The 15,370-nt window shown below is 39.9% G+C and overlaps 1 protein-coding gene across 2 annotated transcripts in view; it reads right to left on the bottom strand.

Moving 5' to 3' along the window:
• Positions 1–1,046: 1,046 nt before the first annotated feature.
• Positions 1,047–15,370, bottom strand: part of sgpp2 (sphingosine-1-phosphate phosphatase 2) — a 64,347-nt gene continuing 50,023 nt past the window's right edge. The window contains exons 4-5 of one of the 2 annotated variants that reach the window (XM_061925932.2): positions 12,676–12,765; positions 1,047–1,666 (exon numbers count right to left, since the gene is read on the bottom strand). In XM_061925932.2, coding sequence (XP_061781916.2) covers positions 1,118–1,666; positions 12,676–12,765 — 639 coding nt within the window. In that variant the 3' untranslated portion in view covers positions 1,047–1,117. The remainder of the gene's footprint in view (positions 1,667–12,675; positions 12,766–15,370) is intronic. The other variant, XM_061925933.2, reaches the window with a different exon arrangement.

Below are 15,370 nucleotides of genomic sequence, written 5' to 3'. Positions count from 1 at the left end.
CATGGAGTGTTTTATCACTTTTATGCAGACGACTGCCAAATTTATATGCCTATTTCAAAAGGCCACGGCCCCCTGACACTCCTTCTCAACTGTCTATGCGACGTCAAGGCTTGGTTAGCCCAGAATTTTTTAATAATGAATGAGGGAAAAACGGAAATTTTAGTGTTTGGTCCGGCCCTCACTGACTTGGGACCATTGCAAAATTATGTGCGTCCCAAAGTCACCAGCCTTGGCGTCACTATAGACAGCGATTTTAAACTTGACAAACAAGTCAATGGCGTTTTAAAATCGTGTTTTTATCATCTTCGTCTTTTAGCAAAGGTAAAACCGTTTTTATCTTTTAACCTTTTTGAACAAGTCGTGCATGCTTTTATTTCAAGTCGCCTGGACTACTGCAATGCACTTTATGCTGGCATTAGCCAAAAAGCTCTCTCCCGGTTGCAGTTAGTCCAGAATGCGGCAGCACGACTTTTAACAGGGGCCAGGAGACGCCAGCATATAACCCCAATCCTTGAGAGTTTGCACTGGCTCCCTGTTCATTTTAGAATTGATTTTAAAACCTTGCTGTTTGTTTTTAAAGCTTTACATGGACTGGCACCTCAGTATATCTCGGACCTCATCCAAACTTACAATCCTGCGCGCGCTCTGAGGTCCGAGAGCCAGCTCCAGCTCGTGGTGTCCAAGACGAGACTTAAAACCAGGGGAGACAGGGCCTTCTCTGTGGTCGGCCCTAAGCTCTGGAACACTCTGCCCCTCCATGTTCGAACTGCTCCCACAGTGGAGTGTTTTAAGTCTCGTCTTAAGACCCACTTTTATTCTCTGGCTTTTAACACTACGTGAGTTGTGTGGTCCTCTGTTGTCCTCTGTGTTTTTAAAATTTTGCTTTTGCTTTCTATTTACTGTTTTAATTGGTTTTACCCTTTGAAATGGTTTTTAATCACATTTATTTTATATTGTTTTTAATTGTGTTTAATATTGTTGTGCAGCACTTTGGAAACATTTTGTTGTTTAAATGTGCTATATAAATAAAGTGGATTGGATTGGATTGGATATAAGTACATATTTATTACATTTAATCACATTTGTCATTGCAAATGCAAATCACACACACGTTTATTCAACATAGTAGTCCCAGTAAAAGAAAGACTCTACTGACCAGCAAAGAATGAACAAGTCCAACACTCGTGTACGTGGCAAACTTGCTCGGTACTTCGATCTCTTTCCTGGTCCTGGCATTCTGGTCGTCTTTTGGAATGTCGTACCACCAATACAGCAAACGTAAGCTGACCGCTTTCGTCACCTGCCGGGTTCCGACCACCGCCACCACTCCAACAAGGAAGCGGGCAGTGCCCAGCGCCAGTGTGTGTGCGGTCAGCGCGGGTAAGGGTACAGGCAGCACACCCCTGGGCTCAAAAGTCTCTCCTAACTGCTCGTTGAGCCAATACCCAACAGAGCATCCGGCCCCGGCTCCAAGGACGGTGGTGGTGTCCCCCCGAGTGGTGCTGTAGTGTTCCAGTTCTGGGTACGTGTAGCTGAGGAAGAGGGGTAGCGCCAACGCCGCCATGGGAGAGACGCTGCTGGTGAGCTGGAACTGGTCGAAGGATTCCCAGTACGGGTAAGTCAGAACCATCACGAGTGCTGAGATCAAAACACCACAGATAACATCCTGGAAAGGAAGTCAAATATTCATTTTAATTATGCTATTTTAATCAAATGTGTGTCAACTGATCCCGTGGGTGCATCGGGGCCCGAGCACCCACGTGGGATTGATGGCAAATTCTGTCTCACCACCAAGCAAAAAAACGTGCATGTTTTGGGTCCTATTATTCTTAAGTAACACCACTCTTACAATGTTTGGGTACTCTACCCACCTCTGTTCATAATTATTACCATTTTTTTTCATTTTCCAGTCGGAAGAATCAGTACCATTCAGTTTCATATTTACAATGTGAACAACATATATCATAACAACAATTACCATTACCATCCCTGATGTGGGATCTGATGTCGTTGTGGCTTGTGCAGCCCTTTGAGACACTCGTGATTTAGGGTTATATAAGTAAACATTGATTGATTGATTGATATTAAATGTTAAGTATATCGATTAGCCATTGTTTACCCTTTTCTGACTTACGTATTCACAGCTGATGATGATAATAATAATTAGAGATATCCGATAATACCGGACTGCCGATATTATCGGCCGATAAATGCTTTAAAATGTAATATCATAAATTATCGGCATCGGTTTCAAAAAGTAAAATTTATGACTAAAACGCCGCTGTGTACACGGACATAGGGAGAAGTAAAGAGCGCCAATAAACCTTAAAGGCACTACCTTTGCGTGCCAGCCCAGTCACATAATATCTACGGCTTTTCACACACATAAGAAAATGCAAAGCATACTTGGTCAATAGCCATACAGGTCACACTGAGGGTGGCCGTATAAACAACTTTAACACTGTTACAAATATGCGCCACACTGTGAACCCACACCAAACAAGAATGACAAACACATTGCGGGAGAACATCCGCACCGTAACACAACAGAACAAATACCCAGAACCCCTTGCAGCACTAACTCTTCCGGGACGCTACAATATACACCCCTGCTACCGCCGCAAACCCTGCCCCTCCCCAACCCCGCCCACCTCAACCTCCTCATGCTCTCTCAGGGAGAGCATGTCCCAAATTCCAAGCTGCTGTTTTGAGGCATGTTAAAAAAAATAATGCACTTTGTGACTTCAATAATAAATATGGCAGTGCCATGTTGGCATTTTTTTTTCCATAACTTGAGCTGATTTATTTTTGGAAAACCTTATTACATTGTTTAATGCATCCAGCGGGGCATCACAGCAAAATTAGGCACAAAAATGTGTTAATTCCACGACTGTATATATCGTATCGGTTGATACCGGAATCGGTAATTAAGAGTTGGACAGTATCGGAATATCGGATATCGGCAAAAAAGCCATTATCGGACATCTCTAATAATAATAATAGTGTTGGCCTGTATAGAACACGATGATTGGGCTAAAAATTAAATGTGTTGCTTTTTTCCACACAAACGTTCCCTTTTATTGTTGCGACTGACGAGAAACAACCTTTTTGCCTTGAAGTCATGATTGTTGCAGAGATAAGTGACGACAGAACTGTTGCAAGTAGAGATGTCCGATAATGGCTTTTTTGCCGATATCCGATATTACGATATTGTCCAACTCTTAATTACCGATTCCGATATCAACCGATACCGATATATACAGTCGTGGAATTAACACATCGCTATGCCTAATTTTGTTGTGATGCCCCGCTGGATGCATTAAACGATGTAACAAGGTTTTCCAAAATAAATCAACTGAAGTTATGTAAAAAAAATGCCAACATGGCACTGCCATATTTATTATTGAAGTCACAAAGTGCATTATTTTTTTTAACATGCCTCAAAACAGCAGCTTGGAATTTGGGACATGCTCTCCCTGAGAGAGCATGAGGAGGTTGATGTTGTGTTACGGTGCGGATGTTCTCCCAAAATGGGCTTGTCATTCTTGTTTGGTGTGGGTTCACAGTGTGGCGCATATTTGTAACAGTGTTAAAGTTGTTTATACGGCCACCCTCAGTGTGACCTGTATGGCTGTTGACCAAGTATAAATTGCATGCACTTGTGTGTGTGAAAAGCCGTAGATTTTATGTGATTGGGCCGGCACGCAAAGGCAGTGCCTTTAAGGTTTATTGGCGCTCTGTAATTCTCCCTACGTCCGTGTAAAAAGTCATACATTTTACTTTTTGAAACAGATACCGATAATTTCCGATATTACATTTTGAAGCATTTATCGGCCGATAATATCAGCAGTCCGATATTATCGGACATCTCTAAAGTATATCGATTAGCCATTGTTTACCCTGTTCTGAGTTATGTATTCACAGCTGATGATAATAATAATAATAATAATAATAATAGTGTTGGCCTGTATAGAACACGATGATTGGGCTAAAAATTTAATTTGTTGCTTTTGTCCACACAAACGTTCCCTTTTATTGTTGCGACTGATGAGAAACATCCTTTTTGCCTTGAAGTCATGATTGTTGCAGAGCAAAGTGACGACAGAACTGACAGCAAATGTGTTGCAATGATTTCAAACAGAAAGTGAAAGCAGATTGGGGAAGTTCCTATGAAAACGCTGCATGTTACATGTTGACAGCCAATGAAATCCCAGTTTTTAGTGGTTTTGCAACAAAACAATCATGAAACAAAGACGAGCCTCCATGCAGGGGCAAAATGAGCCGAAAGTGAAAGCAAAGTCAGTTCAAAACTAAAGTGGCACTCTTGATACAAAAGTGAAATCCTTCCTAGTTTGTGGGACACTGACCTCATTTATTAAAGCAAAAATAAATGTAGTTTTCATTTGAGCAAAAAGTGCTGCCAATGACATCAGAGCGATGACACCAGCTGACATTCCAATGGAAAGTAACTTTTCTACTTCCTTTTGGAACAAAATCCTTGTATTGTTATTAAATATTCTTATCGTAGCACATTTTGCACTTGGCGGCCCTGCTGACATAGCCTCAGATTTACCGCCCGTCCGAGCCCCCACTGGCAGAAATGTAGATCGGCGCCTATTAGAGATGCGCGGATAGGCAAATATTTCATCCGCAACCGCATCAGAAAGTCGTCAACCATCCGCAATCCACCCGATCTAACATTTGATCAGAACTGCATCCGCCCGCCATCCGCCCGGTATATCTAATATAGACGATGCAAGGCATTAGTGAGGCACCTGCCAACTACTCCGGTTTTCCCGTAATTCGTACGGTTTTCATCAACCTATTCCGGGTTACGGGTGCAGTGATAAAAAATACGTTTTTTCTTTAATTTAAAAAAAAAAGGGTGAAAACTACGCGAATTGCACCTTGTGCAGACAAGATTTTTCGATCGGACACGGAGGAATTAGCGATGTAAAAGACCACTTTGGGACAAAAAAACACAAGTCTAATGCCGTTGCTAGCGATACAAGTGGAAAACTTTCAACGTTTTTCGTCGCCCAAACAGATTCTTTGGATGTGATAAATGCCGAAGTTTTATTTACGGAGGCAATAATTGAGCATGGACTTCCAATCGCACTGGCTGATCACATGGGACAGTTACATGTTTGTAATGCAACCTTTAAAAATCATTACGCGGTGATCGCGGTCCCAAAAATAAACTTTTCTTGCATGATAATGTCCAGAAAAATTCGCTATATATTACTATAGAGTCCTTTTAACGAATGAGTTTGATGGTTTATCACAAAGCTTAAATGAAAGAAGTCCTTTCTTCTCCTGCACCTGCATGCACTTTGGCCTTGCTTCCTGTGTGGTGCGCAATCCTGTCGGCTGTATTTCACAGCACGACATACTGTTAAAAGTGTTTATACTATTTATGCTTTCAAGTCCAAGTTGAAGAAATCTTGTTAAATGTTGACAGCATAACTACCAAAATACAGAAGTATGTCCTTAATATTTTTGCAGTGCTATTTCTGTTGAAAAGTTAAAATGATTACATTAGAGATGTGATGTGCCACTTTTCAAAGTGTCTGATGGCTTAAATTAATTTTCATTAATTTTTCATATTTTGAATTCTTTTGAAAGGCTTACAAAAAAACTACATTTGAATTGTAATTCCATGCTATTGACAGGACTATTAATTTTAATGAAGTTAGCTTACCATGTTTACAGTATGATAATTGTGATAGAAATGTGAATTTCGGGGGGTGGCGGGCAGGTAAGCTGCTTACCTGCTGCGCGTGACGCCGGCCGCGGCGAAGGCGGACGAGGCGGGGTGTCGGTGCGGTGGGCGCGGTAGTGACCCTGGACATGCGTCGGGCCCTTCTCGCGGATCGCCTCAGCTACGGCTCCCGGTGGGGCCCTCTCGGGGGAAGGGGCCTCGGTCCCGGACCCCGGCGAGGCGTCCCTTCTCCGCTCCGTAAAAGTGTCCATCTCTTTTCTTTTTTTTTCTTCTGTTGTGGCATATGCTGCAGGTGCCTGCTCGTTTTTCGTATGTGGGTAACAACATTTAACTATGTGTATATATTTCCGAATTGGTTTAACTGCCACCCGCAAAAAAAAAAAAAAAAATAAAAAAATAAAAAAATCTAATTGATCCGCCCGACCCGACCCGCACGCGGATAAAATCGTATTTTTTTAAATTTCATCCGCCCGATCCGCGGATAATCCGCGGACTCCGCGGTTGTGCCCGCAAACCGCGCATCTCTAGCGCCTATGAACTCACATGTCCTCAAACATGTCCTATGAAGCTTAAAATCGTTAAGTGGCTCCAATTGTGTTAGCTGACTACTTGTAGTCTGACTTCAACCTAAACAAGATCTCATTTGTGGCCCCATTTTGGTCTTTAACATTACTTATAACAGGTTGGAATCTTTGGGCACCTCAAGATTCAATTTGATTCCGATTGTCAGGCTAATGATTTAATGAAAATTCGATTCTGGAATGTTAATTTAAAGAAAATAGAGCAACTCCAACCCAATCCCATACTTAGGATAGAAACATCCAAAGCAATTAAATTTTTCAAAAAGTCAGGATGCCGTAGTCGAGCTTGATTTGTGTGTCAAAACGTCGTCTCAGCTTCTTCGTCTTCTCGCATCTAAAAAGTCGGGATTTTTTTATCCAGGCTCTTGGGTTCGGATTAGTCAGATATCGACTGACACTTTGATCAATAAAATCAAGTCGGGATTTTTCCGACTGACATTTTAGGGATTTTTTTCTCAGTGTCAAAAAGTAGTGAACAAAAGTTTTAAATCGGGATTTTTTTTGTTTGTTTGTTTTGTCCTGTCCAGCTACTCAGGCAAATCATATTGTTGATGTGAGAAGTGTGGGATACTTCCCTTGTTGCCTTACTTGTATTTGACCTAAATGGATTTATATTATTATTTGGTGCAGACGGGCCGGAGCAGGAGGGAATAGAAAGAGAGAAAAAAAGGAAGACAGAGGGGGAAATTGCGGGGACACATACTGACTGGTATACACAAGCTATGGAGATGATATCAGTAGAAAAAACTGCATTTAGTTGAGATAATAATGAGTCATATATTATAATATGGTATCCATTATTTCAATTTGTTCACCTCCATGATCGTCTGAAACCAGCCACCCGGACAGCTGCTGCAACAATTGGTTTTTCATAAAGAATTTCTGCACAAACTGTCTCAGGGAAGCTCATCTGCATGCTCATCGTCCTCATCGGGGTCTCGACCTGACTGCACTTTGTCGTTGTAACCGACTTTGTGGGCAAATGCTCACATTCAATGGCGTCTGGCATGTTGGAGAGGAGTTCTCTTCACGGATCAATCTCGGGTTTCACTGTTCAGGGCTGATGGCATCGTGTGGGAGAGCGGTTTGCTGATGGCAACGTAGTGAATGGAGTTGCCCATGGTGGGGGTGCGGTTATGATATGGGCAGGCGACGGGACTATCGCCTCATGGACAATGCACGGCCCATGTTGCAAGGATCTGTACACAATTCCTGGAAGCTGAAAACATCCCAGTTCTTGCATGGCCAGCATACACATACACATAAAAGTGATAATAATACCTGGGATTTATATAGCGCTTTTCTAAGTACCCAAAGTCGCTTTACATGTAGAACCCATCATTCATTCACACCTGGTGGTGGTAAGCTACTTTCATAGCCACAGCTGCCCTGGGGTAGACTGACGGAAGCGTGGCTGCAATTTGCGCCAACGGCCCCTCCGACCACCACCTATCATTCATCATTCAATTCACCGGTGTGAGTGGCACCGGGGGCAAAGGGTGAGGTGTCCCGCCCAAGGACACAACGGCAGCTATTTTTTGGATGGTAAGAGGCGGGGAGCGAACCTGCAACCCTCAGGTTTCTGGCACGGTTGCTCTACCCACTACACCATGCCGCCCCTTATAGCAAATATAGATTAGATATTGATAGCAAAGAAGCAGTTAGTGAAATAAATATGAATAATACAGAAATGACAATGAGCATTATTACACTACAAATGGAGCAATACAAATACCAATAGAAATAGCACTATCGATAATGAATAATGACAATAATTACCGCTATTATCAACAATACAATTGTTTCAAATGCAACAATACATATATGTAATGATAACTAGAGATACAAAAGAAAGCAGATAAATGGAGGGGAAGAAAGAGAAACCAACTATATTAACCTTGTAGATTGTTATAGTAACAATAGGTTAAGCTTTGTCAGTGTGCAATGTATTACCCAGTTTCCCCTAGGGAATCAGGATTTTTTTCTGTCAAAAAGTCGGAATTAAATCCCGACTTTTCAATTGCAAAAAATAGAACATTTGTTTCACTGACAAAAACTGCCGTTCTTTTTCAACATATCCCAACTTTTTGACACTAAGAAAAAAATCACGACTTTTTGACACTAAGAAAAAATTACGACTTCTTTTTTTGCTCTTGACGTCGTAAATGCAGCCTTTCTATGTCTTTCGTAATGCGACCATCATCATACTTATTATTATTGCGAGGCTTTTGGATGTTTTATAGGCGGAATAGAGTGACTCTCAGGCAGTCAATTAATTTGCTCTTTGTGGACACCCCTGTGTTTCTGCAAAAAAAGGATTTTAAGTGCGCTAGAAAAAAAACTTGACTTTTAATGACGCCTCTGTTTCAAGGTTTTTTATTTATTTTATTTATTTATTTATTTATTTTTTATTTTTTTATTAAATCAACATAAAAAACACAAGATACACTTACAATTAGTGCACCAACCCAAAAAACCTCCCTCCCCCATTTACACCCATTCACACTCATTCACACAAAAGGGTTGTTTCTTTCTGTTATTAATATTCTGGTTCCTACAATATAGAACAATAGAGTCTGCAAGGGATACACATGATTGTGTGTGCTGCTGGTCCACTAACATTTTCATTAATTACTATTTTTTATGTAATTGTTTTTATATTGTTTTACTTTCTTTTTTATTCCAGAAAATGTTATTTATTTATCTTTTTTTTTTCTTTTTTTTTTTTATAAAAAGGACCTTATCTTCACCAGACCATGTTGTCAATGAACTTAAATTGTTAAAAGGGTTCTTAAAACCAGGTCCAGTCCAGATTATGTCCAGGTCGGGCTCAGCCACACACACCTTCATTTATGTACACTGAAAATTAGGGAACACAACAACAGATTACATATAATCTATAAACAAAATTCCATTTTCAAAATAAGCATTTATGTACAGTCCAGATTATGTCCAGGTCGGACTCAGCAACACACACCTTCATTTATGTACACTTGATTAAACCGTTTCAAGGTTTAATCAAGTGTCCTTGAACGCACTACAGTTATGTGCTACACAATGCAAAAGTGAAACGTACATAACTTTATCCGATGGTGCCACACCTTGATTTATTACATTTTAAACTTCCTTCTATCACCTCATCCTGGTTACCAAAAGTTGTGGTGCTGACGTTATGACGTCTGTGTTAGAGATTTGACGTTCAAAAATTAGTCACGTTTTTAGAACAGCTCCTTCAAGTAAACACGAAGAACCGATTTGCATTTGTGAGCCATTTCTTTACGAACTGTTTTAAATGTTAATTGTGGCCACCAAACACAATTGGCACATGGCACATGGGTTCCACCTGACTGGACTGGAGTCACACCGACTAAAAAAAACCCCATAAAATGAGCCGGAATCAAAAAATATATATTTGGATGCACTTTTCTGGTACATTTTTTTTTGTTATGTATTTGTTAAGTAGCCTAGTTTAGATGTACACACACCAGGTAAGATAGTAAAATGTTGTATCCACATTTATATATTGTGCTAATTCTTATTTTAGGTTGATTTATTTTGTATACACAGTGTGTGTGTTATTTGTAGGCTATATTGTTAAATGCTTTTGATTTGCATTGAGGTTATTTGTTAGGGCTGTGAATTTTTTTAGCCCTACACGATTCGATTCTTAGGGGTTCCTAAATCGATTTTTGAATCACACCGATTCTCGATCCAAATACCAATACTTTTTTAATAACATTTGGTGTCAACTATATTCCTCCAAAAAAATAGAAAAGCAGTTAAAACTGGTTTTGTTTGATAAAACTCTAACCAAATATTTATTAAAGTCAAATACAAATAAAGCAACAAGAGACATATTCATCCATCCATCCATTTTCTACTGCTTGTCTCTCTCGGGGTCGTGCATATACACACATATATATAATAATAATAATAATAATAATAACTGGGATTTATATAGCGCTTTTCTAAGTACCCAAAGTCGCTTTACATGTAGAACCCATCAATCATTCACACCTGGTGGTGGTAAGCTACTTTCATAGCCACTGCTGCCCTGGGGTAGACTGACAGAAGCGTGGCTGCAATTTGCGCCAACGGCCCCACTGACCACCACCTATCATTCATCATTTAATTCACCGGTGTGAGTGGCACCGGGGGCAAAGGGTGAAGTGACCCGCCCAAGGACACAACGGCAGCGATTTTTGGATGGTAAGAGGCGGGGAGCGAACCTGCAACCCTCAGGTTTCTGGCACGGTTGCTCTACCCACTACGCACTACACACACACGCATATATACATATATACACCTTTTTTTTATTTTTTTTTAATGAAAATGTATATAATTTAAAATTAGTAAAAAAAAAAAAAAAAGTATATATATATTTAAAATTTTTAATGATTTAAAAAAATTACAAATAAAATTATATAAATATATAATTAATTGTGAATGTATTTATACAATTATATATAAATATATAAATGTATTTTGTAAATCTATTTTGGATATTTTTAATCAATTAAGATTAGTTACAAATAAGAATTGCGATTTAGTCAAAAAAAAATAAAAAACAATTTTTTTTGACACCCCTATTATTTGTGGCCTGTGTACATTTTTTATTGTGCCACAAAGTGTTTTTAGGTAAGGTAACATTCTAAATAATGATTTTATTGTCAACACATGAGTGACAAGGTCACACCCTGTGGTATGTTTACAATGCATAAACAAGCCAAGTGAAATTATAATCAATATTTTAAAACAACTAATAATTACCACAAATCTCATTGCATAACTGCTATCTTATACAATATAATATATCTTAAAAGTTATATTTTTGAACAGATCTTTGAAAGGAAAGGCTGTCCAAGATCAGGCTGCCTGAAGAGAGTCATAAATGCCATCGCTTGAAGACGTCAAAGACTCTTTATTGTCCAATTTTCCATTACTGTTCTGCCTTGACAATGTCAGTTCAGCTTTGCAGAATTTCTGTCATGCATGTGTTTTTTAGGTCTGTGTGGGGTTTTGTTGTTGTTGTGAGGCCATGACTGACACAGGCTGAATCCTGACTGGTGATTGAATAATCACAAGGACGGTAAGGAAACGTGTGTGTGTGTGTGTGTGTGCGTGTGTGTGTGTGTGTGTGTGTGTGTGTGTGTGTGTGTGTGTGTGTGTGTGTATTTCTACCCTTCTTGAGACATCAACAAGGAAAAGTACCTTCCATATTAGGACCGAAATCATGGTCCCAATACGGGAAACCATTGCATCTAATAGAGAGCTAAATACTAGAGTCCGTGAACATTGCTCCAAAGTCAAGATTTTTTGTGGATTTAATGTGCATACAAAAGTAAACATTGACATGTGCAAAGGCAACAATATATTATAAAACAAGACGGCAGCTAAAGAAGGACTTCCCTATTCATCCCCCCAAAAAAACCTGCCAGGTGAACAGCTAATTTTACGACTTCCGGTGCGGACATAAGACAACCCACTACTGCCTAGTTTCTCTTGTTATATTCTTATTTTACTGTTACTATTTTACTATTTTTATTCTCATTGTTGCTTTTTATTTGAATTCTTATTGTAATATTTTTCTATTTTGTTTCCATTTATACCCCCATTATTTACTTTTTAAATTCGATCTTAATTCTGTACACTGCTGCTGGAATTTTAATTTTCCTGAGGGAACTCTCTTGAAGGAATCAATAAAGTACTATCTATCTATATACCCACGTCCCATATGTGACCATAGGATGAACAAATACACTACGAAACTAATACTATAGTGGCCATTAACAGGTAGCTTCTACAGTTGTGTTGCCCAAAGAGTGGCACAAGGGACGTCTGTGGTCCGTGACTCGTTTGTCATCGGCCTGAAGCACATTACAAAAAACAAAAAAATAGAGAATATCATTTGCACCCCTGGTGGTGAAATCTATCAAAATTTGGGTGGTCCCAAAAAGGACGGATTTTTCGAATTGACTGTGTGTCGTTTTTAAAAGTGCTCCCCCTCTGGTCAACATATGTAATAACAAGTGTGTGTAAGAAATTGAAATGCACCCCCATAGGCCAAAATTCATTTAAAATGTTTTTTAGTTTTTAATATTTATAGAGAGACAAACTGTAATAACTTGTAGTACATAATTAAGATTAAAAAACAATTACAAACAAAAAAATAAAAAATAACTAAAAGCTTACCTTTTTTTATATTTGCATAGTATGTGTAAATGTTGTAAATACAAATCTTTATATATCTAGAAAGGGTGGTCCTAAAGAGGTAGGCATTTTTCAGAGGTCTCAAGAAGGTAACAAATAGAAGAACGGGTGTGTGCGCGCGTGCGTGCGTGTGTGCGTGCGTGCGTGGTTGGACGAGCTCACCAAAACAGAGTGCATGCCAGTGTAAAGACGGCTCAGACACACCATTGTCGACAGCGTCACCGCCATCAGCAGACCCAACTCAAACTGGAACTGACACACAAAAATGCACAAAAAAAGCGATCAATTTACGATGAGACGATTCAATCCGTCAGTTAATGTTCGGGTGCAGTTAGGGATGGGAACCTTTCACATTTGAAATGATACGTTACCTGGGAATTGATATCGGCACTCCACAATACCAATTGTCTGTACTTGTATGTGTTATATGTTATTTTATAAACAATTGACATTTATTACCACTGAGCTGCGCGGCCCAGCTTTTATCTTGTTTTCTTACACTTCTGTGTCTCATTTGCAAGTACTGTACTGCACTGTACTATATAGTGGACTTTGCATGCAGTTGCAATTCTATGACAGTAGATGGCAGTACTGTGGAAACTACAGTATGTTGCCTTAAACAGGGAGTAGGGCAGCATGGTAGGGTTCGATCCCTGGGCTCGGGGTCTTTCTGTATGGAGTTTGCATGTTCTCCCCGCGACTGTGTGGGTTCCCTCCGGGTACTCCGGCTTCCTCCCACCTCCAAAGACATGCACCTGGGGATAGGTTGATTGGCAACACTAAATTGGCCCTAGTGTGTGAATGTGAGTGTGAATGTTGTCTATCTGTGTTGGCCCTGCGATGAGGTGGCGACTTGTCCGAATGAAGCTGAGAAAGGCTCCAGCACCCCCCGCAACCCCAAAAGGGACAAGAGGTAGTAGAAAATGGATGGATAGATGGCAGTACTGTATAGACTACAGTGTGTCGCCTTAAACAAGAAGTCATCTTTGCCATTATTCCTTAGATGCACATGTGGGGTCATTTTGTTATTTTTCTAAATCTTTAAAAATAAATATATAATAATATATTCATATTCCAGGCATTCCTCATAAACATATTTGTGACATGAGGCCATTTGCAATTTTTCATTAATTTAAAGAAATTGTCTTCCACAAGTGGGGTCAAAAATGACTCCAAGCAGTTCCTACGGAATTTTCTACAAACCTTTAATTCTTAGCAACTCTGACTGTCCCACTTGCGCATATGACGTCATCTCTCATGCAACTGGCCATCGAACTGGCAGGAGAGAAACGTGAGCAGTTGTGTTTGCTGGCCACGTTGCCACTTAATACCTCAATGAAAACGAGGGGAATTTCCACTTCATTGACTGTCCTTGGCATTGATGCTAGGATTTCTTGTTTTCAGTTGTTTTTGTTTTCAGTTGTTTTTTTCACACTCTCCTGGCGTTGGAGTATAAATATTTGGGGTTTTGGCACCAACCGCCAGACTAGATCTGACCGATATAGGTCTATGAGCATGAACTGATGAAGCTTGCTTGGATGAGAGGTGAAAAGTCTTCTGAGACAAACCAAACGTTACAATTGCGATCGATTGAATATCCGAATACAGGAGAGTCACGTGACTAGTTGTGTTTGGTGGCCATGTTGGCAGAAGGTGCAGTTGACTACAACCTGTATAATGCACCTGCCGTGGTTTTTACAACTATAATTACCGTATTTTCCGGATTATAAGGCGCACTGCCGATGAATGGGTCTAGTCAGGTCTATTTTCATACCAAAGGCGCACCGGATTATAGGGCGCATTAAAGGAGTCATATTATTTGTTTATTTTTCTAAATGGAAAACACTTCCTTGTGGTCTACATAACATGTAATGGTGGTTCTTTGGTCAAAATGTTGCATAGATTATGTTTTACAGATTATCTTCAAGCTGCTTTCTGACAGTCGCTTTAGAATGCGCTGTTTTGTGGGCGGTCTTATTTACGTGGCTCACCTTCGGCAGCGTCTTCTCCCCGTCATCTTTGTTGTAGCGGTGTAGCGTGCAAGGACGGATGGAGCTAACTGTTTTAATAACATTCAGACTTTACTTAAATCATAATGGAGCAGCATCTCCTCATCCGGAAACAACAACAAGGCCGGAAATGTGTCCTGTGAAAAACCGTCCGACCGGAACTCTCTAATAACTAAAGTTCCTTGGGTGATTAATGTAAACTCACTACACCGGTATGTTTTAGCGCTTTCATGGCGAGTTTTATTGACAGATATAAGTAAGAACTTTACACTACTTTATATTAAAAATGGCAACAGTAGAGGATGAATGTCACATAACAACAAGATAAAGAAAAAGAAGAAGCTTATCGGCTACGGAATCGGCACGGACTACAGAGGCGGACACTCGCACATTTTCAGGGCTTATGCAGATCCCAAATACAGATCAGCAGGTACCAGAAGGTAAGAAAATTTGCTTTTGCATAATATTGCCAAACAAAACGCCAGATAATATGTCTTACCTTATACACACACCATACTAATACTCCAAAGTTGAAGCACAGTACGATCCATCAAGCGGCGCGGCTTCATAGCTTACCAAAGTCGTACTAAAACATTTTGATAGATTTTTGAGCGCCGTGTGTAACATACTTGCCAACCTTGAGACCTCCGATTTCGGAAGGTGGGGGGTGGGGGCGTGGTCGGGGGTGGGGCGGTGCGTGGTTAAGAGGGGAGGAGTATATTGACAGCTAGAATTCACCAAGTCAAGTATTTCATACATACCGGTATATATATATATATATATATACATATATATATATATATACATATATATATAAATATCTACATCCTGAAAATATGCAAACAAAC

Source organism: Nerophis lumbriciformis, linkage group LG30 (genome assembly GCF_033978685.3).
Source record: "Nerophis lumbriciformis linkage group LG30, RoL_Nlum_v2.1, whole genome shotgun sequence".
NCBI lineage: Eukaryota > Metazoa > Chordata > Actinopteri > Syngnathiformes > Syngnathidae > Nerophis > Nerophis lumbriciformis.
This window is presented reverse-complemented; position numbering and strand designations above follow the sequence as displayed.